The 26,799-nt window shown below is 34.6% G+C and overlaps 6 protein-coding genes across 6 annotated transcripts; 4 read left to right on the top strand and 2 right to left on the bottom strand.

Annotated features, from left to right (window-relative positions):
* Window positions 1–239: 239 nt before the first annotated feature.
* Window positions 240–1,389, bottom strand: LOC111791859 (Adenine nucleotide alpha hydrolases-like superfamily protein). The gene is made up of 4 exons (XM_023673357.2): window positions 1,075–1,389; window positions 898–1,007; window positions 662–780; window positions 240–467 (listed from the first exon to the last, which is right to left on the bottom strand). The coding sequence occupies exons 1-4, from the start codon at window positions 1,262–1,264 to the stop codon at window positions 392–394; spliced, it is 495 nt and encodes a 164-aa protein (XP_023529125.1). The 5' UTR covers window positions 1,265–1,389; the 3' UTR covers window positions 240–391.
* A 5,059-nt stretch (window positions 1,390–6,448) lies between these two features.
* Window positions 6,449–8,628, top strand: LOC111791855 (uncharacterized). The gene is made up of 7 exons (XM_023673353.2): window positions 6,449–6,731; window positions 6,806–6,877; window positions 7,288–7,355; window positions 7,503–7,644; window positions 8,063–8,143; window positions 8,220–8,333; window positions 8,436–8,628. Exons 1-7 carry the CDS (start codon window positions 6,591–6,593, stop codon window positions 8,511–8,513), a joined length of 696 nt encoding a protein of 231 aa, XP_023529121.1. The 5' UTR covers window positions 6,449–6,590; the 3' UTR covers window positions 8,514–8,628.
* Window positions 8,629–11,206: 2,578 nt separating this feature from the next.
* LOC111791860 (bZIP transcription factor 53) lies at window positions 11,207–12,483 on the top strand. Its single transcript, XM_023673358.2, has one exon. The coding sequence runs from the start codon at window positions 11,817–11,819 to the stop codon at window positions 12,243–12,245; it is 429 nt and encodes a 142-aa protein (XP_023529126.1). The 5' UTR covers window positions 11,207–11,816; the 3' UTR covers window positions 12,246–12,483.
* Window positions 12,484–13,998: 1,515 nt separating this feature from the next.
* Window positions 13,999–14,576, bottom strand: LOC111791861 (calvin cycle protein CP12-2, chloroplastic). Its single transcript, XM_023673359.2, has one exon. It carries the CDS (start codon window positions 14,510–14,512, stop codon window positions 14,126–14,128), a length of 387 nt encoding a protein of 128 aa, XP_023529127.2. The 5' UTR covers window positions 14,513–14,576; the 3' UTR covers window positions 13,999–14,125.
* Window positions 14,577–17,960: 3,384 nt separating this feature from the next.
* Window positions 17,961–19,937, top strand: LOC111791853 (Calcium-dependent phosphotriesterase superfamily protein). The gene is made up of 2 exons (XM_023673351.2): window positions 17,961–18,493; window positions 19,206–19,937. Exons 1-2 carry the CDS (start codon window positions 18,064–18,066, stop codon window positions 19,751–19,753), a joined length of 978 nt encoding a protein of 325 aa, XP_023529119.2. The 5' UTR covers window positions 17,961–18,063; the 3' UTR covers window positions 19,754–19,937.
* A 2,517-nt stretch (window positions 19,938–22,454) lies between these two features.
* On the top strand, window positions 22,455–25,117 carry TBL6 (TRICHOME BIREFRINGENCE-LIKE 6). Its single transcript, XM_023670577.2, has 5 exons — window positions 22,455–23,372; window positions 23,457–23,649; window positions 23,737–23,927; window positions 24,504–24,662; window positions 24,743–25,117. Exons 1-5 carry the CDS (start codon window positions 22,660–22,662, stop codon window positions 25,065–25,067), a joined length of 1,581 nt encoding a protein of 526 aa, XP_023526345.2. The 5' UTR covers window positions 22,455–22,659; the 3' UTR covers window positions 25,068–25,117.
* The last annotated feature ends 1,682 nt before the right edge of the window (window positions 25,118–26,799 follow it).

Genomic DNA, 26,799 nt, shown 5'->3' on the forward strand with positions numbered 1-26,799 from the left:
TAATAGATATTAATATCTCACAAATTTCTATTTATGACTTCAAAAAAAAATGTAAAATATAATTATATTTCTAATATATATCATATATGGAAAGGGATTTAAATTAAAATAGATCCAATTTAAATCGAGTCGTAGTAGACTTTAATGGAGTAATAATCAATGATGGGACAACATTTTAATGTCTAAATTGATGGTTCTTTTATCAACTTGAATGTAACCAAACAAAAATTACTTTGAACTAGATAGAATTATACTTCATTCCGATTAACTTAAATTAGTCTAATTTCAAATGTTCTCAAAAATAAATTGAAGCTCTCCTTCATTTTCCTTAGAACTTTGATTAAGCTATATTGCATCAGAATTAAGAGCTTTAATTTCTTTGCATGGAATTCTAAGGTTGCTTGACAATAACAACGGGACATTTCGCATATTTGGCACAGTAATCACTCACGCTCCCAAGCAGTGCCCTGCAAACACAAATTAACATAAGTGAGTATCCATCCTACCTAATATTTTGTTGCTTATGATCTGTTTAATATTGGCGTGACGGAATTAGTATAAAAAAATTGTTCACACATATATTAATTAAGAAACGTTTTGCTCTTGAGAGTAATTTCAAAATGAACATAAAGAAATGAGATAGCCAAAAATTTGAACGGACCTCTGGAAGAAACCATAACCATGGCATCCCATAACCAAGGTATCGGCTTCAAGCTTCTCCACAGTACGACATATCACGTTCTTCGCATCTCCCCTCCCTACTACTCTCTCCAAATTTACCTGCAACACAACAGGTGTTCGACAAAATGCCACTCAGAAAATCAACACATACAAAAACAATCAAACTAAACAGATCACAGATCAGAGATTAGAAATCAGAGATAGTCGATCCATTACATTCGTATTAAACTTCGCATATACTGCTTCGGCTCTCTTCATCACCGCACTAACCAGATCCTTGCCGTGCTTTTCCATCGCCGAAATCACATCGCTCGAAAACACATAGCCTAAAGTACAAACAAACCGTCAAAATTCAAATTCACGAAATCAGATGCCTGAATCGAAAAATTTTACCCGGCGCATCGAAGGAGGAAATGGAAATGGCCGGAGACGGCTTGACGTAGAGGAGAATCAGAGTGTTTTTGGTATCTGGAGAAGTGAGATTTGAGAGACACCATTGCAAGGCGAACATACTCTCTTCACTCTCGTCTACAGCAACCACGATCCTCTGTCCGTTCACCTTCAACGATTTCGCGGCTTCCATAATCGCCTTCTTCACCGGATTTGGTTGAGTTAATGTAAATTATTGAGATGATAATAGCGCCCGTAATGTGTGTGTATATATATGGCGTGGAGAAGTGTATTGGCCTCAGGTTCTGGATGAGACAGCGGAACCCATTTTTGTTTAGGGCGAAATGCATAATTTTATTGAATCCATTGAGCGACGAATTTAAATCTATCCGTTTCTATTTCTGTGATTTTAACGTAACAGCTTATCCGAGCACAAAAGCCCCTTGATATTTTTTTAATAAAATTTTAATTAATTAAATAATTAAATAATTTAAAAAAATCAGTTTAATGCTGATATTAAAAGAAACAAGCCAAAAACAATAATTATTAAAGTTATATTATGAAATATGTCACACATCACATCTCATTCAAATAGCTTTTAATTACTTTCTTTTTATTCAAATACCATGTCCTACAACTCCAAGTTGTACGAAGAATAAAATAAAATAAAATAAAATAAAATAAAATAAAGCTATGATCTATAAATAAATTTTTATGTGAATTAAAATAAAATACTAAATGTTCGAGAAAAAATTAGAATAATTAGAGTCAAAGCAGTGAACTCTAGAAGTTAGAGATTTATTTACCTTAAGAACTGTTAATCATGAGAAACAAAGGTGAGATCGAGAGGATGATTTTATTAATGTTTAGAGCGTTTAAATATGATACAAACTATAAATAATATCTAATAATGAGAATATATAACTAATTAAATCTTGTAAACAAGATAAAATAAAGAAAAAATATTAACTAAAATATACTGCTAATAAAATTATACATAAAATATACTACTAACAATTCCAAAATATATATATATATATATATATATATATATATATATTAACGGATTACGGCTAAGAAAAGATATTAACTAACTAAATCTTGTAAATGACATAAAATATATTGCTAATCAAATCATAGGATAAAATATAGTACTAATAACTCAACAATAAAATAAAAATATTAACGAATATTTAAGATATAATCCATAACTAATTATTAAGATATATTCTCTAAATATCATATTTTAATAGGAACATTATTTAATTAGAGACAGAACAACAGCCACTTTATTCAACCAATAGAACTCAGCATTTAGTACAACATGTTATAGTTATGGTTTGAAACCCTTGCAACTCTGATAAAGAGTCGTTTGCTTATTGTGAAAAAAAAAAGATCCTGATCTTCCTTTTGAATCAAACTAGGTCGGAAGAAGCTACCATTTATATTATTATTAGATCAAAAACCTCGTAATCAAATAGTTACCTTTCAATTCAATTGATGGGTGCACATATCGTAAAATGGAGCAAAATGAGGGACTAAAAAGTGCAAATTGGATGATGTTTTGATGGGGACAGCAGTGAGGAGATATTATTTCTAGAGATAAAGATGAAATTTTCATTTTCTTTTATTGAATATTGTAAAATTAAATTTTAGATACAATTTCTTTTTAAATATATTTATATTTTGTTTTAAAAATTATTACTTATAATCACAATTGTTTAACCTTTCAATAATTGAAATATGCTTTTTGTGATGTTAATGATTAAAATAGATATTTTTAAACTATAATAGTTGCTTTTTTTTTTTTTTTTTTTTTAAGTTAATGAATCATTTAAATGTTTTTAGACGAAAAAGTTAGACTTTTTAAAAGTTAAATAATATTTCTTTTTCCATATTTAAATAAATTTAAAAATTAATGTTTGATATTATTTTACTCGAACAATAATTGAGGTTTAATTTGTCTCTTTTTTGTATAATTTTCCTTAGTTAAAAATCCAATTTGGCTCTGAACTTTCATGACTTTTTGGTATTTGTTTACATCAAAATTAAAATTCAAAAAGAAAAAAAAAAAAAAATTAAGCAGCCAAAGTGGAAAATATCCAAATATATTGTAGTCTTTAATTGTAATATTTAAAAAAAAAATAAAAAGAAAACTGGTTTGATGATATTTTGAATCAATTGTGAAATAAATATCTGATATTCTATTTCACAATGATTTTGTTTTCTTTTGTTTTTATAATATCTATATTATAGAAAATATCTAAGTTTCAAACACCAAATATAATTAATGAAACAAAAACACAAGTAGACATTTAGATTTTTTTTTTTTATATAAAAAATAATTGAATATTTGAAAACTTTCATGATTTAAAAAAAATACCCATCTAACTTTTAAAAGTATTTTAAACAAAAATTTTTTGGTTGAAGTTTTCAAACGTTTCATTAATATTTTTAAATTAAAAAATTAACAAAATTAAAAAAAAAAAAAAAACACGAACAAGTTCAAAAATGCCTTTATTATTATTACAACCTTTCAAAAATACTTATAAAATTTTAAAAATAATATTAAAAAGTTTGAAGATAATGTGTTAGGTGTCATATCCATTGATTGATTTATTGACATTAATAATTTTTTTATAAAGGCAGAGAGCGTTAATGTTCCTTTTAAATGTTCATAAGTATTTTATAAGAGTATTTTTAAACTTCTTATTGAAGTGTATTATGAAACTTTTTAAAATTAAATGTTATGCTTGAAATACTATTAAAAGTTCCAGAGTAATTTTCAAATAAAGTATTAATAATTTACCTTCAAAACTAATTCTAAATATCTTTTTAGATTTTTTTTTTAAAATTTAATAATATTAATGAAACTTTTGAAAGTGTCCCGAATATTTTTAGATAAAATACAAAAGTTTAATGGTATTTTTATTAATTTAATGAGGTAGTTTTGTACCAAATTTAAAAAGAAAATAAAAAAAAATTGAACGCTAATTAAATACTAAAAAGTAAATAGAATAAATATGAATTTGTAAGTAAAAAAATAAAATGAAAACAAGGGTCCAATAATAGAATGGGGTCCAAGATTTTGATTTATAGGTAGGAGAAGCATTCAAGTGAAAGTGAAAGGCCATAGATTTGTGGGTTTCCACTTTGGGCTTAATTACCATTTTTATTTATTTTATTTTTTATTGTATTTATTTTAATCCTAAATGTATAATAACCTTAAAGTTCACAAAATATTACCATTTTAACCGTCTAAATTTCTTTTTTACTCATAAAAGAACTTTTCTCTTATTCGTTATTAACTTAAGTTGGTTTTATGATTATTATAATAATATTTATAGTATTTAGTTTTCCGGTAAAATAGTACCATTTTAATTATTATGGTACCCAATTTAAATAATAAGAAGTTACGTTATTGGTGGTAACGCCAAAGACAAATGGTAGTAAATTAGTTGAGAAAATAATAAATAATTTTAAAAATAAAAATTAAAAAGTGAACCAACGAGTTGGCCTGCTGGGCCGGCAACAACAGTTCGGTGCACCCAACCAAACCAAATCGGACACTGAGTTAGACCAACCCACCTTATAAAATATTTACTTTATTAAATTATTAATCCATTTTCTTCCTTCTATCTTCTTTAATTAGCTTACATTTTAATTCAAGATAATTAGCATACTTTTTTCTTTACCTAATTCTTTAATATTCTCACGATTTCTTATTTTTAATAATTTTAAAAATCCTTATCTATTTATTTTTATAATTTATAAAAATAAACCGGCCACCGTCCTCCTCCCGGTCGTTCGAAACGGGCCGGTGAAAATGGGCTCCCATTAGCCGGCCCACAAATTTGAATTTCCGCTTTAAATTCATCTAGACCGTTGATTTTAAAATCGCAGGCTCCTGATCCCTTTCCAGCAAAACAAGAAATTCAAAAGACGATTTTATCCCTACTATTCCTTTTATTTATTAAATCGGCCATGTGAAGCAATATTATATTAACTCAATCTCTTCTCTTATCTTATGTCTGATATATTTGCATGCGTATTTTAATTAATTATTTTTCATACTCATTATGTTCACGTTTAATGACGTGGCGAAATTAAATGTTTATTTTATTTTATTTTATTTTTTGTGAATATGAAATTAAAAAATGTTTTGGTGGGGATAGGTTCTTTTAGGTGGTTCCCTATTGGATTTTGGTTAGTTAGGTCAAAACTTAAAAAATAATTTGTATCTTTTATTTATTGATAAGAATGTTAAATTATTTAGTTAATTAATTAATCATTTATAACTATTTTTTAATTCATTACAAATATTTTAATTTCAATCTTTTCATTGATGTCAATTATATTAATATATTAAAAAAAAAAAAAAAAAGAGAATCTAAAAAGAGTGTAGAAAGGGGTAAAAACGGAATAAAGGATTTGAAATGATTTTGTTATCCAAATATTCTTCTCCTATCATGAATTAAAGCATATTTCACAATGGGGTTTGATAAAAAAAAAAAAAAAAAAAAAAAAACATCTTTTCTATATTTTTTACAATTGAAAAAGATTTTGAATCTTTTAAATTCTTTATAAATAAATAATAATTTTTTTATTACTATTTTATGTTTCAAATTTATTTAATCATTTAGATTATTTCTTAATAAATAATTAAGATCCCAAATTATGTTACCTGGGACAGCCACAAACCATCCTTAGATGAATCTTACAAAATATATATATATATATATATATATATAGTCCTCAAGTCTCTAATTTAGTGAATATTTAGAGTATACTTACATGCTCAACGTATATACTATCACATAGGGTCCAGCAGGGACAAAAAGCGTTCTTCATCTTCACCTCTTATTGCATTCTCAATTTATTTTTGCAACTATCGAAGTGGAGATTCTTACCAGGAATTTGCAAGGATCGAGTTCCCAACCGTAAAATATATATAAAAGTGGGACAAGGTGAATCGAGGTATGGACAGGGATGAGGATGCAATTTTCATTCCCAACCCTATTTAGGGAAGAAAAATCTCTTTCGACTCCTTCCCTCATTCTCTGTTTAAACGAGAATTCACAGCCCCACTAGATTAAACGGACAATTCAAGTAAGTAGTAGAAGGGGTTGATTTAGCCTACTCACATTAGACTCGACATATTTTGCGTTTAGGTTGAAGTATCGTGGAGCTTAAATGGGGTCGGGTGTATATTTGATTAATACAATAAATCTCATCTAATTTTTTTCTCCCAACATAATTAAAAAATCATAAATGATTTGTTATTTTTCTCGCATCACACGGAGTTATGTGACTCGACTTCCTTCCATGTGTTGGTAGTCTGTTGAAGTATTCAATCACAATTGATAAGCGAACCCCAAGGGTGATTTGGGAAATTCATACTCCCTTTCGTTTATTTAAAGCTGAGAATCCACAAAACAGGGAAGAACACCGAGAAAAACGGAGAGTTTGTTTTGAATAAAAACAGAGCATTTTGAACAACAACGACAACAACAAAAAAAATGGGCGAAGTGTCTCTATACGTAGAGGAGTTCCAATTCCAAACGTCCTACCAAGTCTCACGCTGTAGGATCTGCCACGAAGACGAACTCGAAACTGCCCTCCAACTCGAAGCCCCCTGTTCCTGTTCTGGCACCATTAAGGTAACCCCCAAATTCCCATTCCTTCTTCCACTTCCGAATTTCAATTGAATTTGAATTTGAATTTGTCTTTTCAGTTCGCTCACAGAGACTGTATTCAGAGATGGTGCACCGAAAAAGGCAGCACAGTCTGTGAAATTTGTCTCCAGGTTCGCTGTTTTTTTTCCTCTGTTCTTCCTGATCTTTGCGTTTCTGGGTTTTCTTTAAATTCAAATTTTATTTATTTTTTTATTTTCATCTCTGAATCCATATGGGTTTCTTGCCCACTGGATTTTCGTGTTTTTCTTTGTATTCAAGTCTCTCTGAAAAAAACATTCTATTTTCTTACTTTTAATTTTAAAAATACAATTTTTTTTCCCCTTCGAATATTACTATTTTCGCCTTGAAATATTTTAATGCGTTATTTAATAGATGAAATTAATAAATGTTTGCCTATCCCTTCTACATTAATTTAAAAACAATAATTTAAAATTCTGTTATCAATTAAAAGTAAATCATTAAATAACAGGAATATATATATATATATATTTTTTTTTAAAATTTGTTTTTGTTCTTACAGAATTACGAACCAGGCTACACGTCACCTTCTAAGAAGCCTCAACGCGGCGATCCAGGTGTCACTATCAGGTATTTTTTTTCCTTTTCCACTTTGTAATGGAAATGGGAAATTTCTTAAATCGCGAACCAGACATGCTTTACAGCCAATTCCTCGGCTCTGCTGGCGATTTTTTAAAAAACATTTAAGGAAATGAAATTAAAAAAATTCGTTGGCAGGGATAGTTTGCAAATCCCTAGAAACGAGGAAGAAGAGGCGGCAGAGCCCGCATCGCCACCCGCAGACGGCGGCGCGTCGGACTCCACTTGCTCCACCACCGCTGACCGTGGTGCTTCCTGCTGTAAATCCGTGGCTCTCACTGTAAGTTCCTCAATTATCAAACACTAATTTCATAGTGGGTTTAACTTACCACTACATAATTGGAATTCATTATGTCTTACACTAATTTCATTATTTTATTCTAATTAATTCCACCCACTATCATAGGTTAAAATTTAAACATAGATATTAATAACATTCATTCATCTAAACTATAGTTCAGCCGTAATTAATATATATATTCTAGTGGGGTTCGACTATGATTATATTTTTTAGTATAATGTAGGTCACCAACCCAACAAATAACCGTTAGTCCGAGTAGCCTACCATAACTTTTTTTTCAGCTACATTTCTTTCCCTTAAAAAATTTCACAAACAAATTTACCCTTTTAATCCTAAGATTCCCTTATGACTTTATAAAAAAGTTCACATTTTTGTATTAATTTCCTTTGTTATGCAGTTTACTTTAATGTTGTTGGTGAGACATTTCTATGAAGTGGTTACTATTGACACTGCACAATACCCATTTACGCTTGCCACTGTGAGTACTCGATTCTCTTCGGTTCGATTGAAGGAGAAATGTATATTAATTATTTTGTTGTGCATATTTGATTTAGGTTCTTATTTTAAGAGTTAGCGGGATTATTTTTCCTATGTACGTGATAATTCGAACGATCACTGCCATTCAAAATAGTGCTCGTCGAAATCGGTATCGATATCAGAATGAAGAGGTGAGTTTTAGTTTATATTTGGAAAGCCGAAAAAAGAGGGAAAGTTGAGGTATTTTTAAAATGGGTGACTGATCGAGAGTTTTGTTACTGTGTATGAAATAGGAATCTGATGTTGATAGTGATGATGATGATAGATCGAGCTTTGAAGAGGATGATAGAAGGGTGCATCATATTGTCTAAGCTTTATACACACACTCATTATTTGTTACCATTTTTGTTTCTTTGAACTAACACGAGATAATTTTTGTAAAAATTTATATTTTTTAATTTTTTAATTTAGTTTTTTAATCTCGTACTTGGATGAATTTTCGTAGCATAGAAAATTGTTAAAAATAAATAAATAAATAAATAAAGATGGAAACTTTAAAACTAAGTAAAGGAAGGATGACCTAACAAAAGGTTGGGTTTATATTGTTGCGATTAAAATTGACTTTTTAACTAAAATTTGGAAAAGGGTTTGTCTTTACCTTTTGAAATGGCATGGGGCAAACTTTATTGATTTTAATATCAAACCTAACGGTTCTATTGATTATTACCCTATCGAATAGCATGTGATCTATTAAAGGCTACTAAGGTTTGGTTCACGTTTATATTCAATTTCGATTGGATTGGACTTAATATATCGATTTCTTTGACCTAACTTGTGAGATTCTATCTTGGTTATAAGGGGGTGAAAATCCCTCTTTACTAGATTTGTTTAAAATCGTGAGGTTGATGGCGATATATAATAGGCCAAAGCGGATAATGTCTTCTTGTGGTGGACTTGAGTTGTTACAAATTGTATTAGAGTCAAACATCGGACGGTGTGCCAAGCGAGGGAGAGGATGTAGAGGGAAATGAAACATTCCTTTTAGGAGTCTGGAAACTCGCCGGACACTTAAGGGGGTGGATTAGGGGAATGAAACATGTCCCACCAAGAAAAAAGAGTATGTGCCGATATATCCATGAGAGATTATTTGTAAAATAGTTCGCTTATAGAACAAATTCTTATAATTATGAAACCGAACGAGGCTCTAATACCATATTAAGAATGAGAAATAGAAATGAGATTAAAAGTGTTATCGGTAAGACACAAGCTAACCAAATCTCGAGAATGAGATAAAATATACTACTAATCAAATCGTTAAGTTAAAATATTAACTGAATACGACTATCATATATTCCATAACTAATTATCATAATATATTCTCAAAATATTATATCTTAATAAATCCATATGAGAGACGGAAGCTATTCTTTTTTTTTTTTTTTTTTTTAAATTGAGTTGACCCGAGATGATGAAGCTGCATAGACTGTTTGAATCATGCCTACTATGATCAATCAGAAAGTGTGTGGAAACTTCTCATTTTCAAAACGGTGAGGTTGACTACGCTCATTTTTTAAAACTGCGAGGCTGACGACAATATATAACGAGCTAAAATAGACAATGGTGGACACAATATCTTCGGTGGGCTTAGGTTGTTATATAACCTCGAATTCTTCTATTTATAAACAATATAAAAATTATTAAAAAAAAAAAAAAGTTAAAAGTTTTATTTTTAATAAATATTTTACTTTTTAAAAGTAATTTATTGGTTTAATAATTTGGGAAAAAAATAGAAAACAAAAATTTGATTGAAGCTTGAGCCTAAGTTTGACCAAATGAATGGAGCGTATGGGTTGAGCCATTGTACGGCTATTAGAGAATGAAATAACCTGGCCCAAGCCCAAAGAGTATTTGCGGTTCAATGGGCCTTGGCCCATTTTACGATCAAATTTGAGATGAATCATTCTGAATTTCCGAGGTTCTTTTTGAAATGCGACCGCGTATCTTCAATGTATTTTAAATTATTATCATAATTTCTCTATTTATTGATTTAATCTCGAAATGTTAAGAGTCCAACAATAACCATTTAACTCTCAAGCATCACAATTCGATAGCTTGCAATATAACAATGAAGGAAACCTCGTCTCGTCTTAGAAATTCTATTCTTAATTCTAAAATTTGATGTCCCTAATCAAAGAAAAGAAGCTTTATATAGCCCTCGTACATAACTCCCAAATTAAATTTGGTAGTACGAGAAATACCCATAACCTTCCTATTAAAATGACGTTAATGGTGGAATATGATAAACTAGTGGTTACAATATAACCTTAACTCCTATATTTAAAATTAGCTTAAATATGAAAAACAAATATTTAAATTATAATTAAATAGTGCAACGAATGAAATGTAATTGTTCGTTGGACTAGTTTCATAAATTTAGCTGAGTTCATAGGCAAAAAGTGCATTTAATTCATCTATTTCTTGAAGCTCAACTTTGCACAACATATAAGGTAAGTCTCCAACGTCTTCTAGAATTCCCTTTGATGAGCTCATCATTGCTTGAATATAAGTGTATATAAGGTTTGTTGTAGCTTATTGGCTCTCGTCCTTGTAATTGGAACTTGAGGTATGAAAATTTATTGGTCGTGATTCATATTATACATACTTTTGTCGGATTATGATAAATTTGAAAATTAGTTATTTAAAAAAAAAATTAATATGTTAAACTTTTTAAATACTAATTATTTAAATTAAAAATACATTATTTTATAATACACTTTTTTTTTTTTTAATATCTTAACATCATTATTTAATGAAAATTATGAAAAAAAAAAAAAAAAAACCGTAGAACCAAACAAAAACAGTTATTTGACGCTGTCGTAACGTCCCATGCCAGCTATGACACCGACGCCACGCCTGTAAATTACGTTTTTGTCATTTTAAAATAAAAAAATATCATTGAAAATATTCCAGTTTTTAGGTGAGCACCTTCACATTCCTCCCCTATATAAACCCCTCTCCGCGCCTTGCCAAACTTTCTTTCGCCTCGCCATTCGCTCGCACTCTTCACCTAAGCTAAGTCTCTCTCTCTTTTTCTTCTTCCACTTTTCCTCTCTTCTTAAGTCTTTTCTTTTTATCTCTTTCTTCCTTCTTTCCTTGTTCTTGCGTTTTTCATTTCCCTTGTTTTCTCTTCTTTTTCATTGTCCTCTTTAATTCCAATCTCTTAGATTTCTGTCCAATTCTTCGTCACTGTTCTTGACTACGGCTTGATTTGTGATTTGTAGTTCTTCTTTCTGTTTGCCCGTTCCTTGATTCATTTCCCGTTCTCTTTGTTTGTCTCTCTTGCTCTGATCTCAAAATCCATGGTTAACTACTTCCTTCTAGGGTTTTCCTGATTACCTCGATGATTTTAGGTTTTCTATGACGTTCTCTTTACTGAGGCGACGTATTCGTATCCTTCACTCGTTTTCGGTTGTCTTTCTGTACTGGTTCTACGTCTTCTCATGAACTAATCGCCTTCTTCGTCGCTGTGGAATTTGATTGATCTCTTCTTGCCGTAGCCTGAGTTGTAGATCGGGAGATTCATTTGATTTTTATTAGATTAGATACTAAAAGAACTTTTTACTCGACATTACTTGGTATTATTTTGGCGGGAAGTAATTGAAAGAGAGAATTATATGGCATCTATTCCAAGGAAAAGCTCCCCCGGATCAAATGGAGGTTCGCAACCTGCCATTCCTGATGAGAGGAAGAGGAAGCGGATGCAATCCAACAGAGAATCGGCTCGGAGATCTCGGATGAAAAAGCAGAAGCAAGTGGAAGACCTCACGGGGGAGCTGAGCCGATTACAAATTGCGAATAATCAGCTTCTGCAGAGCATTGGTGCCAAGGAGCAAGCATTTGTCCAGGTCGACAACATGAACAATGTTCTCAGGGCTCAAGCTATGGAACTGACTGATCGTCTGCGGTCCCTGAACTCGGTCCTTCAGATTGTCGAGGAGGTTAGCGGGCTTGCTATGGACATCCCTGAAATTCCCGATCCTCTCTTGAAGCCGTGGGAGTTCTCTCGGCCAGCTCTGCCCGTAGCTGACATGTTCCTGTGTTAGTGAGTCCCTCTTAAAGGGGTTAGAATCGCCACATTTGCGAGTCTTTTGTCCAGTGGAACCATGGTCGTTTGTGAATTTATTGCAGATCTTAGGATTCTGCTCTGTGTCTGTGTTTGCGTGTCATATAGTAGTTGTTTTGTATCTTCTGTTTGAATTAGTCAAGTAAATGGAACTTTTATGTGTTTTTGGTTATGTAATGATACACCGATACCATCTATATTTGGGGACTTCTTCTGTATTCGCTCTATTGATTTCTCATTAGCTAATTGCTGAACGCAAGAAGTTCTTGGATACCAATGACATAGAATTTGGTCCTTTTGTATTGAATACTATTGATGCCAAGAGCTCTGCGTGTTTCCTGTTAAATTTTCCCACTGTTGCTGCTAAAGTATTAGCTGGTGCAATTCAAACCGAGTTCAATTCTAGCTTATCTGCATGGATTGTGTCCAATTCTCTCTCTCTATTACAGATTTGATTTTGATTATCAGGAACTTTCCGCCTTACTTACCTTTTGAATTGGTTCATTACAGTTGCATAAACAAATCTGGGGGCTGGCTTTGGTTCGTGGTTATCCGAGATGGGAAAAGAATATGCTTGAGATTGTATGCTGGAGAAACCCCAGATGAGTACTATGGCTTTTATACTAATCCATTAAGTAATGATAGAATTGATTTTATCCTCAGGATTCTTCCTGGAATCTTGTTCCGGATCTGATGACCCTTGTGTGCCGCACGACATTTGTAGGTGGAGTTGGTAGGCAGGGAATTATTTAATGGGAAAAAGGTGGGAATACTATGAACACTGTGTCCTTTAATCAATAGGGAGTGTTTAGATGATATAATCGAGATTATTAATAGATATCCGTCAAACTAGTCCAAAAAACTCAATATGCTAATTCTTCTGTTGCTTGTCAATGGACAAATTTGACCTGTCTCCTCTTGGTTCTGTGGGCAATTTAGCTTATCCAAATGTGTTTAATCGTCTTATATTCCTCTTCTAGAATACGCTGATTCTTTTCTTCATAACAAAATGAACTTATTCTCTGAAATAGCCTTATCGCCACAAGCGGGGTAGATGTAGAACTAAAAGTGACGCCTTTGAGTTTGAGTTTCTACGGCCTCTCTTTCTTGCTGGAGTGGACTTGTATGTACCAATGAAACAAGCAACCGCCACTTGTTTCTCGTGGTTTTTAAATAATCTAGGGCTGTCTGATTCTGGAGCTGTTAGAATAAAAATCCAGCTACTCTGTTCTTGATTGCTTTTATGGTTGTTTACGAGGATGATTCATGTGAGATCGCACATCGGTTGGAGAGGAGAAAACGTTCTTTGTAAGGGTGTGGAAATCTCTCTCTAGCAGACATGTTTTCAGAACTTTGAGGGGAAGCCCGAAAGAGAAAGTCCAAAGAGGACAATATCTCTTAGCGGTGGGCTTGAGCTGTTACAATTGGTATTAGAACCAGACATCTGGCGATGTGCCAGCGAGGAGGTTGAGCCCCGAAAGAACGCTGGGTCCCGAAGGGGGTGGATTGAGGGGTCCCACATCGATTGGAGAAGGGAACGAGTGCCAGCGTGGGCCCTGAAGGGAGGTGGATTATGAGATCCTACCTCGGTTGGGGAGGAGACAAAATATTCTTTATAAGAGTGTGGAAACCTCTCCCTAGCAAACGTGTTTTAGGAGAAGCTCGAGAGGAAAACCCCAAAGAAAACAATATTTGTTAGCGGTGGTTACAATTAATTTTAAGCTTTTTGGACATATCCATGCAACTGTGTAACAATAACAGCTTTAAAAAGTTATACAACCACATATCATCCAAATAACTTTAACCCAAATCAATATATAGATGATATAAAATGCTTAAAACTTGATATCATTTCGTTACTCAGTTGTCATAGGTGCGACATTCCTCAGTCTCTGGATTGTCCTTGCAATAGGTCTCCAATGGATCCGACTCCTTCTTCTTGTCACGAGCATGGCTGGCTGCCGCGCTCAATTCCTCAACTTCGTCCCATGCTGCAGCACACTCGCCGCTCACAGGGTCACCTGCACAAGCCTCCTCTGCATTCTTGATGCTCTCTTCCACCTTGTCCGATATCTTATCCGGTGCAGCGTGAACCGGTGGAACTCTCAATCGTATGGCTCTGAACTGGGTCGACTGCTTCCACGAGCGGCGGAGAAACCCAACATTGAAAGATTGGGGTTTAGGTATCTCAACAGCCTTGGCCAAGATTCTTGGACTTGAGAGGTTCACCCCTGAAATGGTCGCCATATCTCTATGTATGGAAGAAGTAATGCTAAGTTCAATTGAGAGCTGGAAAGAGGATATAAATCATGGGGATATGGCGTTAGGAAGTATAATATATAAACGGATTGGTAAATGTGCCATTGACACATATTTCTTATCAAATTGTGGCCAATGGATGAAGGCCACGCCATATGAGTTATGGAGATATTTCATCAAAGGCCCAAAAAATTTGTAAAAGGAGGAAGAGTAGACGATTAAAATTCCATTGAAATTGGAAAAATCTTGGAAAATTATGGCCAATTTGATGAGCAGATGGCAGTGCCTAAAAATATCAAGAGCTGCCCAAAATTGTCCTGATTTGCATACGCCTCTCATTGCTCGCAACAAGTTAAAAGAACAAGCAAATGAAAAACATATTAGAGCCACACACAAACTAAATATCAACAATTGGCTAATTTAAGAAATGATCATGTATTTATAAGCAAGGAATACATTCATTTCTATTAGGCCTTTTGGCGAAATCAAAAGCAAGACCATGAGAGCCTATGCTCAAACTGTACAATATCATACTATTGTGGAGAGTCGTGATTCCTAACACCTGCCACTCTCTAGGTCTCAATCTAGTGACGTGGAACCAACCACGTAGCTGCTACTGTTCTTTAGGCACGCCTCCTACGCCTACCACATACCTCCGCTCTTGCATCATACCCCCTTCTTTCGGACAATACAACTTTCATAATATGCGAAGAGTGAGTGATAGCTATTCGATCGCTATATTCTTGCGATAGTTAAGACATGGTTGAGAGTCTAAGAAAAAGTCGATACAAAGTATTCCATTTCTGCTCTAGAATATCCAACTAAACTATCTAAACCCATAGGTGATTAAGCAACCAAGTAGGGGTGTGTGGGCATAAAAATTGGTTCATTATGTTGAAGGCCCACTCTAATTGTCTGTAGGGAGGCGCCATCCATTTAAAACCAGCTTGGCTGCCTAATAATATTTCAAGCATTCAAACTAATAATCGGCATTCCACCTTTTTCAGCTGTTTGGCTCAAATACTAAATATGTTACCAACACCAAATTTTAAATACTAAATTTGGTCGGAGTATTTAATACGCGCAAACGAATTTGAACCGTTAATTTTAGCACCGCTCAACTAATTTTAGACGGACGTCTTTTGTTTTCAAGTTATATGATTAGAGACAAGCACTCGGTAAGTAGTTATTAGATGAAAAAATAAAATAGATATATTAAAAGTTTGTGAACTAAAACCGAACAAACTTGTGAGCCACTGAGGTCTAGATCGATCAATAGAAGTGAGGTATGGCGAGTCATTTAAGGAGATCACCCAATATAATGTAATTCAAAGTAAGTAGATTTTAATTTGAGAGTTTCTATGATTGAGTCACTGAAACAAAACGTGCACCTTGTTAGTAAATGTAGTAACTTTCAAATCTTTCAAGTTCTTCTTAACTATCTTATCCTCAACATCACTCTCATTTAGATGTTGTACCAATCCGCCCCAGTAGTACCTTTATGAGTTGGTAGAACTTGGGATGAACTCCGAAAATGCATGAACCTTCTAAGTACGGTGCATTTAGAGAGTCTCCAACCACTTCCTAATTGTAATCTTGTTCATATTAGAGTAAGGTACCATATAGGGAGATGAAAGTTGGCTCGATTAAGGGTTGCAACCTCATTTATGGGGCCTACTAGGAAAATGTTAACTAACCTCTACAAGAGCTTCGGAACAATGTCCATATCGATATGATGATAAATATGAGTTGGAATTGATTAAGAGGCATAGCCGAGCAATATGACAATGAAAGATATTAGTAGAGCAATCTAACCAAGATATCTTAGAACTTTAAGAACGAATCCTATGAGAAAGATGAGTTCAGAAGAGCTGAACCTTGGGAACCAACGGCTTAAATAGGGTGAAGGAAAGAGAACGTGATAGTTTCCACTTTAGAGTAGTTGAGCTTAAGTGGATTGATAAAACCTAGGGGATAACTTAGGTAGAGATCATAAGCGGGCGAGCCCATTGTATTTCTTCTTATGAACATCAGCATAGACAACAAGCAGCCGATTGCTCAACCAATCGATCAAAATCCCTAGCGACGGATTGTCGTGCAAATCGTCGTTGTCGATCACTCAAACTTCTTTAAGAGTCATTTTCGACTTCTTATAATTGAGCTACCGAAAAGGAACGTGCACTTTATTTGTCTAGTTTCCATCTAGCAATACCACGATTAGGTGGATGCTTTTCAATAATATAAATGCACTTAGAACATGTGATTAGGTGAAATTATACATCTTTAATCACTCGTCTTCATTTTCTTGAATTTCATATGTTACTTCTAAAGTAAACGAGAAAATATGTACATTTAAAGTAGGTGAAATTTACACTTACACTTATGTGAGTGATTAGATGTTCGAGAGAAATTGGATGGATGGATGTTCGAGATGTCCTAATGAGATGTTTCACACATGGGTTAGTTTGCAACGGACGTGTTTGAGCAAGTCAAGATGGTCGAGTTGTCTTGAGACATAAGATGACATCACAATGCGTGGGTCATGTTGTTGGGAACTAAGATGACGATGAGATTCCCAACGAACGTTCGAGCAAGGCAAGATGGTCGAGTTGTCTTGAGACATGGGATGACATCACAATGTGTAGGTTGTGTTGTTGGAAACCAAGATAACGATGAAATTTCCAATAGACGTGTCCGAGCAAGCCAAGACGGCAGACTTGTCCCAAGACATGGAATGGCATCACGATGTGTGGGTCGTATTGTTGGAAACCGAGATAACAATGAGATTCCCAACGAACGTGTCCGAGCAAGTAAAGATGGTTGAGTTGTTCCAAGACATGGAATGACATCACAATGCATAAGTCATGTTGTTGGGAACCAAGACAACAATGAGATGCGACGTCGTTGTGTCACATACGATTGAACACACACACACACAAGCGGCATGTGTGGTGCAACAAACTTGAATTCCGCACAAGTGATGTTCGGTTGATAGAGACAAATCTCACGAAACCACAACGCCGCACGATTGAAAAAATAAGACTATTAGAGCTCTAAATATTTTATTGAAAACATGTATCACACTAATTTTAAATTCAATATCTATAAGTTTGCAAAAGATTTCTTCATGTCATTACCATTTTAGTAGGTAAGTTCGTTGAGCAAATTTCCATTACCCTTTATTATTTCCTATGGATTTTTCTTTACAAATAAAAAATTAAATGTTTAAATTAAAAAATGATCTTTGAACTTAGACACCTATTAATATATATATATAATTTAAACATAGCAAGAAAATTTTTGATATTCATAATTATTGTAATAAATAAATAAATAAATAAGTGACCTAATAAAAATTAAAAGAAAAAAAAAAAACTATAAATAACGTTCATTGTGACCTCTATCCCATTTCATCCAAAATTCCAAACAAGAATTCCATCCCCGAAACCTCATTTCAGCCTTCGGAGCTTTGACCCGCTAACCCACCATTTTCTCTCTTCTCCCATTGCACGGAGAAGAAGGAGAGAGCCAGAGCAGCCATGGCCATTTGCTCCACCAGATGTCTCTTCACTCTCTTCATACTTTCAGCCATTCCTATCGCATTTCTCATCTCTCTCGAGCTCGCTAAGCCCCCTTCCCATGTCTATTACTATCACAGCACCGGCTTCTTCAGGGAGTGCGCCAAATGGGACGATCTCGGCCGTCGGTTTTTGGTTGGTTTCATGGACGGTGGTATCGGCCAGGTTTCCGTTCCCGAGAATCACTCGCCGGATGCCGTTCTCGAAGAAGTTCCGGTGATCAAAGATGCTGAGTTGCAGGGGAATGCTTCTCTTGGGATTTTCGTTGACCGTCCGAGAAATCGGCTGCTCGTGGTCGCCGCGGATTTGCTTGGCAACAAGTACAGCGGACTTGCGGCCTATGATCTCTCATCTTGGAAGCGGCAATTTCTGACTCATCTTAGTGGTCCGAGTGAGTAATCGATCTTCAATTTCATTTTTCGTCTGTGAATTTTGAGGTTCATCGGTAACTCCGCCGCATGAATCTCCGCAGGACTTTCGCCCTTTCGTTTAGTCTTTTCCGGAAAATTAGATCTCCACTCTCTTTTCTTTGTTTTCATCGCTTCAATGCTTGATATTAGCTGATCGGTTAGGAGATAACATGAAAATGGCGTAATGATCGAGATCAATTGGTATGACAATGAAAGAGGCCATTAAACCTCTTAATCAAAATCTAAGACGAAATATACTTAGTTTTAATCTATAATGTACTGTTTGCTTTCCATATCATCTAATACTGATATATGCTTTTACCTTTTTGAGATTCTTAGTTAGGACTTGGGATTTAAATGGAAAAGTGAAATTATGAAACCTTTTGAAGGCGTTTAAACAAATCATCAATATCTATTTCGTTGGTTGTTGCTGTTTGGCTCATCTTACTTGGTGATATAATGATTTTCTCTGGGGAAAATTATCAATATATGTTCTGCTCATATCTGATTGTTTGGTTGTAATGTGTAACTCATCAATTCATACATAGAACTCCAAATCATATAGCTCAAACTTACTTTCATCAAAAAGACCACTGCTAAGCTTTCGATTCATAGTCAATATCAGTTCTAAGATGTTCATTCATGTTGTGTGTGCATTATTCTATCACGTTGATCTCTTTTAAGCGTATGCAGATGATGAGAAATCCTTTGCGGATGATGTTGCCGTTGATTCCGAAGGCAATGCATATGTGACGGATGCGAAAAACAACAGAATATGGAAGGTTGGAGCCGATGGCAAGTTCATATCTATCATCAAAAGTCCGCTATTCATCTCCAAGGATTGGTACAAAAACATTGTTGGTTTAAATGGCATAGTTTATCACCCAGATGGATTTTTGTTAGCTATTCATACATTTAGTGGAAATCTATACAAGATAGATTTGGTGAAGGGGGAGGAAGTTAAGTTGATCAATGTAAGTGGAGGCAATCTTGTGTTTGGAGATGGCCTAGAGCTACTTTCTCCAACCAAACTTGTAGTTGCAGGGAACCCTGCTGGAAGATTGGTGGAAAGCAGAGACGGGTGGAAAACCGCTTCGTTGGTGTCGACATGTTCGGGACTGAAGCATCGGTTGGCCACGGCTGCAACCGTGAAGGATGGGAAGGTGTACCTCAGCCACATGTTCGGAATCGGGTATCCAAAGAAGAAGCATGCTCTTGTAGAGGCAGTCTTTTCTGCATAGGATGATTTTTTGGTAGGAGAGAAGAGTTGATGCTGGTTGAGAATACAGAAGAAAATTATGTTATTCTGTTTGTTTGAGCTTATATTATATTGTGTTAGGTTGTGTTACTTTCAATTTGGAGATTGTGTAACCAATGTTCATGAAACATGCTTTGTTTTCAATTTGGATTTCATTTTCTAATTAATTGTTCCCTTGGTGCTACAATTAATCCTTACGCTTCCCAGGTAAGAGGTCTCGTAAATACAATAACATTTTCAGGATGCAAACTCGAACGAATGCAACTCAACTTCTCCTCTTCGAGCTACATGATTTTTCTGTGAGAGGAGCCTGTCACTTTGTCACTTTTGCAACAACAGGTCAGTAATTGTAGTAATTGTATGACACTTGTTCTAATCAAACAAGTCAGCCGGGTCAATATTGGCGTATGCTGGTGAGTGAAAAAATAAGTTGAAAACAATTTTAAAGAAAATAGACTAAAAGTAAATAAGCCACCATAATTAAACCCCTTTATAGTATATTTTGGTGGCTAGTCATACACTCACTTATTAATCCAAGAAGAGTAATAAAAGTCTATTTAATAGGAAAAAAACCAGTAAAGAAGGCTTGGAATAAACATGCAGCAATGGACAACATCTATTTAATAGGAAAAAAACAAGTAAAGAAGACTTGGAACAAACAGGTAGCAATGGACAACACATCCTGAATAAGCATGATCGGGACATCTGACATGTGGCCACAAGCAACACGTCTTGGACAAGGACATCTGACATGTGGCCACAAGCAACACGTCTTGGACAAGTCATGTGGCCACACAAGCAACACGTCTTGGACAAGTCATGTGGCCACAAGCAACACGTCTTGGACAAGTATGACCGTAACATTGACTTGTACAACCAAAGTTTTTTTAAATGGTCAATGTTATTAAGAAGACTCCAAAATTATTTTATTATTATAGTAAGGGTTGTTTAGAATTGTGAATAAATTATGAACCATTATCTGATAAGTCATAAGAAAAGACAAGTTGTGTGGCGTACGTACCATCTAATCAAATATTAAATAAAAAGACATGCTAATTTGTTTTTTCTTTATTTTCTTTATTATAATAAAAATAAGTAATTATTTTATTTCTTTCCCACATTTTGTTTTTCATCTAAACTTGATAACATGCATTGGTTCAATTTTAAATTAGGGAAAGGTATTTTACTATATATAAAATTTCCTAATTTAGTGGTCCTTCCATTTAATTTCTGTCATATTACACGTTAATCAAAAGAGAAGACCAAAACGCCCTTGAATAAGCCTGAAAACTTTCTGTAGCAGAAGCGTTTTAAAAACCTTGAGAGGAAGCCCGAAAGCAAAAGCCTGTGAACCTGGTCGTTACAATTTTGGTCTCCCAAATTAAAAAACTATCAAATAGTTTTCTTTAACTATAGTTTATTTAATAATTTGAAAGTTAACGTGAAGATTAGTCCATGAATTTTTTAATTTGGGTCCCGTAAATCTTCCAATTTTGTGTTTAATAGATTTTTGAACTTATAACTTTCAAATAAGTCCTTAAACTTTCGAGTTTATGTATAATTAGGTTCTCGATCTTTCAATTTTGTGTCTAATAGGTCATTGACTAAGTTATCTATTTTAATAATTCATAAATTTATTGGACGAAAAAATAATTTTATGCCGAGTCAGATTTTAATTTTTAAAAAGAATGTTGAATATATACCAAATGAATATATACCAATTTTGTGTTATGCATTTCGACTATTTGTTAGACGAACACGACTCTCTACAATGGTATGAAATTGTCAACTTTGAGTAAGCTCTCCTGGTTTTGCTTTGGGCTTCCCTAAAAGGCTTCATTCTCCTCGCTTATAAACTCATGATCATTCCCTAAATTAACCGATGTGGGACTTCCATCATCCAACACTGTTTACCAAAAATATTGGTCTAAGCAAAGTCGTAAGAAACATATTTAACTAATAAGAAAAAAATGGGTGAGATAGGCAACAAGTAGCTTGCTTACAAGCCGGTCCAACCACTGACTTAGATCTCGAACTAAACCTTTAGGTTGTTTAAGTAGATTGGATTAGGTTCGGTTGATCTCTTGGAGTGATGCTCACCACTCTCTTCATCTTCTCAATAAGAGTTTTAAGAGTATTTTTTAAGATTATTCACTCACCAATATCAAAAATATAGTCTAAAATCAGTTGAATTTTAAACCAAAGTCAATTCGTTTAAAATAGTTAGAAGATTAAAATCTTCTAGGTAATAAAGATGGTCAAAACAAATATAACGTATTAACTATTAAGACACCCATTATTGTTTTAAAATATCATCGCCTAACTCCACAATTATTTGTTTTTTTTTTATAAAAATCATATTAAATGTTAGTAAAATCAAGATGAACAGGTGGGATGGGTCCAAAATCAGTCCAATAACCCAAATCAATTTAGAACATAACAGTTTATAATCAAAATCAGTTTCAACATTCATACCATTCAAAAACTCCAATTAATTTACTTCACAAATCTTGATTCCTTGATTCACACTCAATGAAGATATTAAATTCCCAAAAACGCTCCAGAATCGATCTCTGTTCATAGAACAACTGTGAGTACTAGTTTTGTAAGGGGTGTTGTTATCCCAAGCTTATCCCTGAAGAAAGTGACATTTAATTAATAGCTTCATGTTAGTGATTTGATGGAGTGGAGCAGTTGAGGTTCCAGAGAACTTCCCACTAACAAACCCCATTTTTCAAATCTCTCCTCCTCTCGGCGTCTTTATTCGCTGCCGCTCTGTTTTTGCCCTCGATTTTTGTTCCATTTCTGATGTGACATTTCATAATTGCTCTGCCTCCAACACCCCATTTTTGTTTTCCCTTTTTTTCTTTTTTTTTCTCGTGCGAATCGATGGAGCGGCAAAGAAGCTTCGCTGTTAAACCCACTAGATTCTTGGTTTTCACTTTCACAATCTCTTCGTTTATCATCTTCCTTTCATTTATTTCCCTTTGGATCGTCAAGAATTCCCCTGCTCGCCCTGAGAGTTTTTTGTTCTTCAACAGAACCCCAGTTGCTGTGAGCTTCTTCAGACCCGTGAATCTCCAGACGGTCAACAGTTTCGGGAGGAATTTCTCAAGAACTGATGCGAATAATACGCATTTGGTCGATACCCATTTCAGGAAATCTGAAAATCTTTCTGCCCACTTGAAGAATCCTGAAAATATTACTGGGTATGGTGGGATTTCGATTCCCGGCGAGCAGAGGAATGAGAACGCCGCGGAACAAGGGAAGAAAGACGGTGGCGCTGATGGAAATACCACCGCAATCCGGCCAAGCGACGGCGAGACTTCGATTAAGGAAGTTGAAGTGCAATTGCCCATCAGCGAGATGGTTGATAAGAAAATTCCATTGGAGAAATTAGAATCCCCAAGAAAGATAGTGAGAAAAGAATCTCATCGGTGTGATTTAACAAAGGGGAAGTGGGTTTTTGATGAGAGCAACCCACTGTACTCGAATGGTTCGTGTCCTTTCATTGATGAAGGTTTTGATTGCGAGGGCAATGGCAGATTGGATTTGAACTACAAGAAATTCAAATGGCAACCCCAAGATTGTGGCGATTACAGGTATGTTCATCTTCATTTTTTTGCTTAGTTTTGGCAAACAAATCCGTAGGTTTCTGGGTTTATGATTGTCAAATTTGAATGAAGATTTAACGCAACAAAAATGCTGGAACTGATAAGAGGGAAGAGGATTGTCTTTGTGGGAGATTCAATCAACAGAAACCAATGGGAATCTATGCTGTGTATGTTGTTTAGTGCCATTAAAGATCCAAGGAAGGTCTATGAAACTCGTGGCCGAAGAATCACCAAGAAGAAAGGGAATTATAGCTTTAAGTTTGTGGTAATTAATTCTACTTTGATAAGTTCTTTCATCCTTGTAGATTTATCGGTTGTTGTCATTGTTGATGTCTGTTGTTTCTGTTTCAAGGATTACAAGTGTACTGTTGAGTTCTATGTGTCGCATTTTCTTGTTCATGAGGACAAGGCAAGGTTGGGACGGCGACGCATACAGACGCTGCGAATCGATACCATCGATCGGGGCTCGTCGAGATGGCGGGGTGCTGATGTTTTGGTTTTCAACTCTGCTCATTGGTGGTCTCATTACAAAACAAAATCAGGGTTAGTTCCTTTGTTGTCCTCATAGTTCTAGGAGAAGCAATGTCCTATCCATTTTGACTGGTTCCATTACTCTTTTTCGTGTGAAATCCCAATTTGGTTGGAGAGAGGAGAAAGAAACATTGCTTATAAGTGTGTGTGAACCTCTCCCTTCCAGGCGCGTTTTAAAACCTTGAAGGAATGCTAGCGGTGGGTTTGGGCTGTTACAAATGGAATAAGAGCTAGACACCGGGCGGTGTGCCAGCGAGGACGTTGGGCTCCCAAGGGGGTGGATTGTGAGATCCCACATTAGTTGTAGAGGAGAACGAATCATTCAGGGTGTGGAAATCTCTCCGTGACATATGCGTTTTAAAATCTTGATGGAAAGCCCAAAGAGGACAATATCTGTTAGCTAGCGGTAGACTTGTGACATGCGTGTTCTACTATAAACAAAATCGGCTCTTTTGGCCATGTCGGTGCTTACTTAGAGATGACACACATTGAGCCTAACGTAGCAAACTCTTTAGTCACAGTCTAATTATAGAAATTCACTTTTTTATGTCACATGATCCAAATTATGATGAACTGGTTTTATAACAGGATCAATTACTACCAAGAAAGAGACCAAGTTCTTCCTCGACTCGATGTAAATATTGCTTTCAGACGAGCTTTGACGACTTGGGGAGCATGGGTCGATAAGTACATAAATTCGAAGAAAACCCGAGTTTTCTTTCGAAGTTCAGCACCGTCCCATTTCAGGTATTGATATAAACTTTTCAGCAGCTTTCAAAGACAATCTCCCGAGTTGCTGAGTATATGTGTGATGTTTATGAATATAGGGGAGGGCAGTGGAATTCAGGTGGGCATTGCAGAGAAGCAACAGAGCCTCTAAATGTGACATCATCAAACTTGGGTTACCCAGAGAAGAATGTGATTGTAGAAGATGTGATAAGTCAGATGAAAACTCGAGTTACGTTGTTGAACGTAACTGGTTTATCGGATTATCGGATCGACGGGCACCCGTCCATGTTCGGGAAATCGTATGTAAATAGGCAGGGTTCAAGAGGAGGTGAAGATTGCAGCCATTGGTGCCTGCCTGGTGTTCCTGATACATGGAATGAGTTGTTGTATTTCCATTTGAACTATAATGAAATGGTGAAATGAATTCTTTTTGTAAGGTTTGTGTATCATATTCCATTGCTCATTGATATCAATGGTTGAAGGCTGAGATGAGCTTTCAATTAAAAAATATTATCTATTCATGATAAATAATTAATACTAATCAAGAGGAACCAACGAAAATAAGGTTTTTTTTTTTTTTTTTTTTTTTTTTTTTTTTTTTTTTTTTTTAATTTTATTTTGATTTGCCAACTAATTATGAATTGTATACATGTGCATGGATATATATTTTTTTCTTCAAAATGGAAATGATTTGAGTTGTCAACTATAATTAATAGAAGGGTATTGTATTTATTGAATTACTCTTGCTGAATTTTTATTTTTTATTTTAAATAAATCTCACTATTTTTTAATAGGATTTCTAATAAAACTAAAATTTTAATTTTATAAACTTTCAAAATGTTCTCGATTCTCTACGATTACTCTACAATGGTATGACATTGTTTACTTTGAGCCTTGTATTAATGGAGATAGTGTTTCTATTTATAAACTCATGATCAACTCCCTTAATTAGCCGATGTAAGACTCTCTCCCAACAATCCTTCCCTCGAACAAAGTATGTCATAGAGCCTCCCTCCCTTGAGGCCTATGGAGCCTTTGAACAACCTCCCTTTAATCGAGACTCGACTTCTTCTCTAGAGCCCTCGAACAAAGTACACTATTTGTTCGACACTTGAGTCACTTTTGACTAAACCTTCGAGGCTCACAATTGATTCTGTTGATATGATAAAGTTAAGGGGCATGACTCTGATACCATGTTAGGAACCATGACTCTACACAATGATATGATATTTTCCACTTTAAGCATAAACTCTCGTGACTTTACTTTTGGTTTTCCCAACCTTCATACCAATAGTGATAGTGTTCCTTATAAATCCATGATCAACCACTTAGTTAGCCAATGTGGAATTTCTCTCCTAACAATCTACCATGAAATTTCATCTGGGGAGACTATTAATCTTCAACTCATTATCTAACATATTTGCCTCAAGCATTGCCCCCTCTTGCCAGAAGCATCAAACAACAGGTTCCTGATGAAAATTGTTGGGTGGATTGTGAGATCTCACATCAATTGCGGCGAGGGGAACAAAACATTTTTTATAAAAGCGTGGAAACCTCTCACTGGAACAAGCATTTTAAAACCATGAGGTTGATGACGATACGTAACAGGCTAAAGCGGACAATATTAACTAGTGGAGCTTGGGCTGTTACAAAAGGTTCGTGATTTCTAACATAGTATCAGAGTCAGCCCTACAATTAGTCGTGTCAATAGAATTCTCAAATGTCAAACAAAAAAATTGTGAACCTCAAAGGTGTAGTAAAAAAGTGACCCAACAAATGGTGTACTTTGTTTGAGGGCTTTAGAGAAAGAAGTCTAGCCTCAATTAAGAGGAGGTTGTTTGAGGGCTCAAGGGAGGCTCTATGGTGTAGTTTGTTCGAGGGGGAGGATTGTTGGGAGAGGAGTCCCACATCGGTTAATTAAAATATTGATCATGGGTTTATAAGTAAGGGAATATATCTGGTACGAGGCCTTTTGATTGCGCGGGTATGTGGTTCCTAATATGGTATTAGATCGCTATACCTTAAGATATATATAAATTCAAAAAAATTGAGAAGTTATATGACATAAATTTAAAGGCTAACAAGTATTGGTAATTTAACCTAAATAGTGTAACTAATTAACAAGTGGCGAAATAAAATGAATGCGACCTAAATA

The sequence above is a fragment of the Cucurbita pepo genome, chromosome 3, assembly GCF_057944985.1.
Source record: "Cucurbita pepo subsp. pepo isolate OVF chromosome 3, ASM5794498v1, whole genome shotgun sequence".
NCBI classification, from domain to species: domain Eukaryota; kingdom Viridiplantae; phylum Streptophyta; class Magnoliopsida; order Cucurbitales; family Cucurbitaceae; genus Cucurbita; species Cucurbita pepo.

Bases quoted from the DNA above. Each gene is read 5' to 3' on its own strand.
- LOC111791859 (XM_023673357.2), bottom strand. From the start codon at position 1,264: ATGGAAGCCGCGAAATCGTTGAAGGTGAACGGACAGAGGATCGTGGTT. The intron at 1,008-1,074 runs GTAAAATTTTTC...TTTGTACTTTAG, and splicing joins TTCCTCCTTCGATGCGCCGG to GCTATGTGTTTTCGAGCGAT. The intron at 468-661 runs GTCCGTTCAAAT...TTGTGTTTGCAG, and splicing joins GGTTATGGTTTCTTCCAGAG to GGCACTGCTTGGGAGCGTGA.
- LOC111791855 (XM_023673353.2), top strand. From the start codon at position 6,591: ATGGGCGAAGTGTCTCTATACGTAGAGGAGTTCCAATTCCAAACGTCC. The intron at 8,144-8,219 runs GTGAGTACTCGA...TATTTGATTTAG, and splicing joins ACCCATTTACGCTTGCCACT to GTTCTTATTTTAAGAGTTAG. The intron at 8,334-8,435 runs GTGAGTTTTAGT...TGTATGAAATAG, and splicing joins ATCGATATCAGAATGAAGAG to GAATCTGATGTTGATAGTGA.
- LOC111791860 (XM_023673358.2), top strand. From the start codon at position 11,817: ATGGCATCTATTCCAAGGAAAAGCTCCCCCGGATCAAATGGAGGTTCG.
- LOC111791861 (XM_023673359.2), bottom strand. From the start codon at position 14,512: ATGGCGACCATTTCAGGGGTGAACCTCTCAAGTCCAAGAATCTTGGCC.
- LOC111791853 (XM_023673351.2), top strand. From the start codon at position 18,064: ATGGCCATTTGCTCCACCAGATGTCTCTTCACTCTCTTCATACTTTCA. The intron at 18,494-19,205 runs GTGAGTAATCGA...AAGCGTATGCAG, and splicing joins GACTCATCTTAGTGGTCCGA to ATGATGAGAAATCCTTTGCG.
- TBL6 (XM_023670577.2), top strand. From the start codon at position 22,660: ATGGAGCGGCAAAGAAGCTTCGCTGTTAAACCCACTAGATTCTTGGTT. The intron at 23,650-23,736 runs GTAATTAATTCT...TTCTGTTTCAAG, and splicing joins ATTATAGCTTTAAGTTTGTG to GATTACAAGTGTACTGTTGA. The intron at 24,663-24,742 runs GTATTGATATAA...TTATGAATATAG, and splicing joins TCAGCACCGTCCCATTTCAG to GGGAGGGCAGTGGAATTCAG.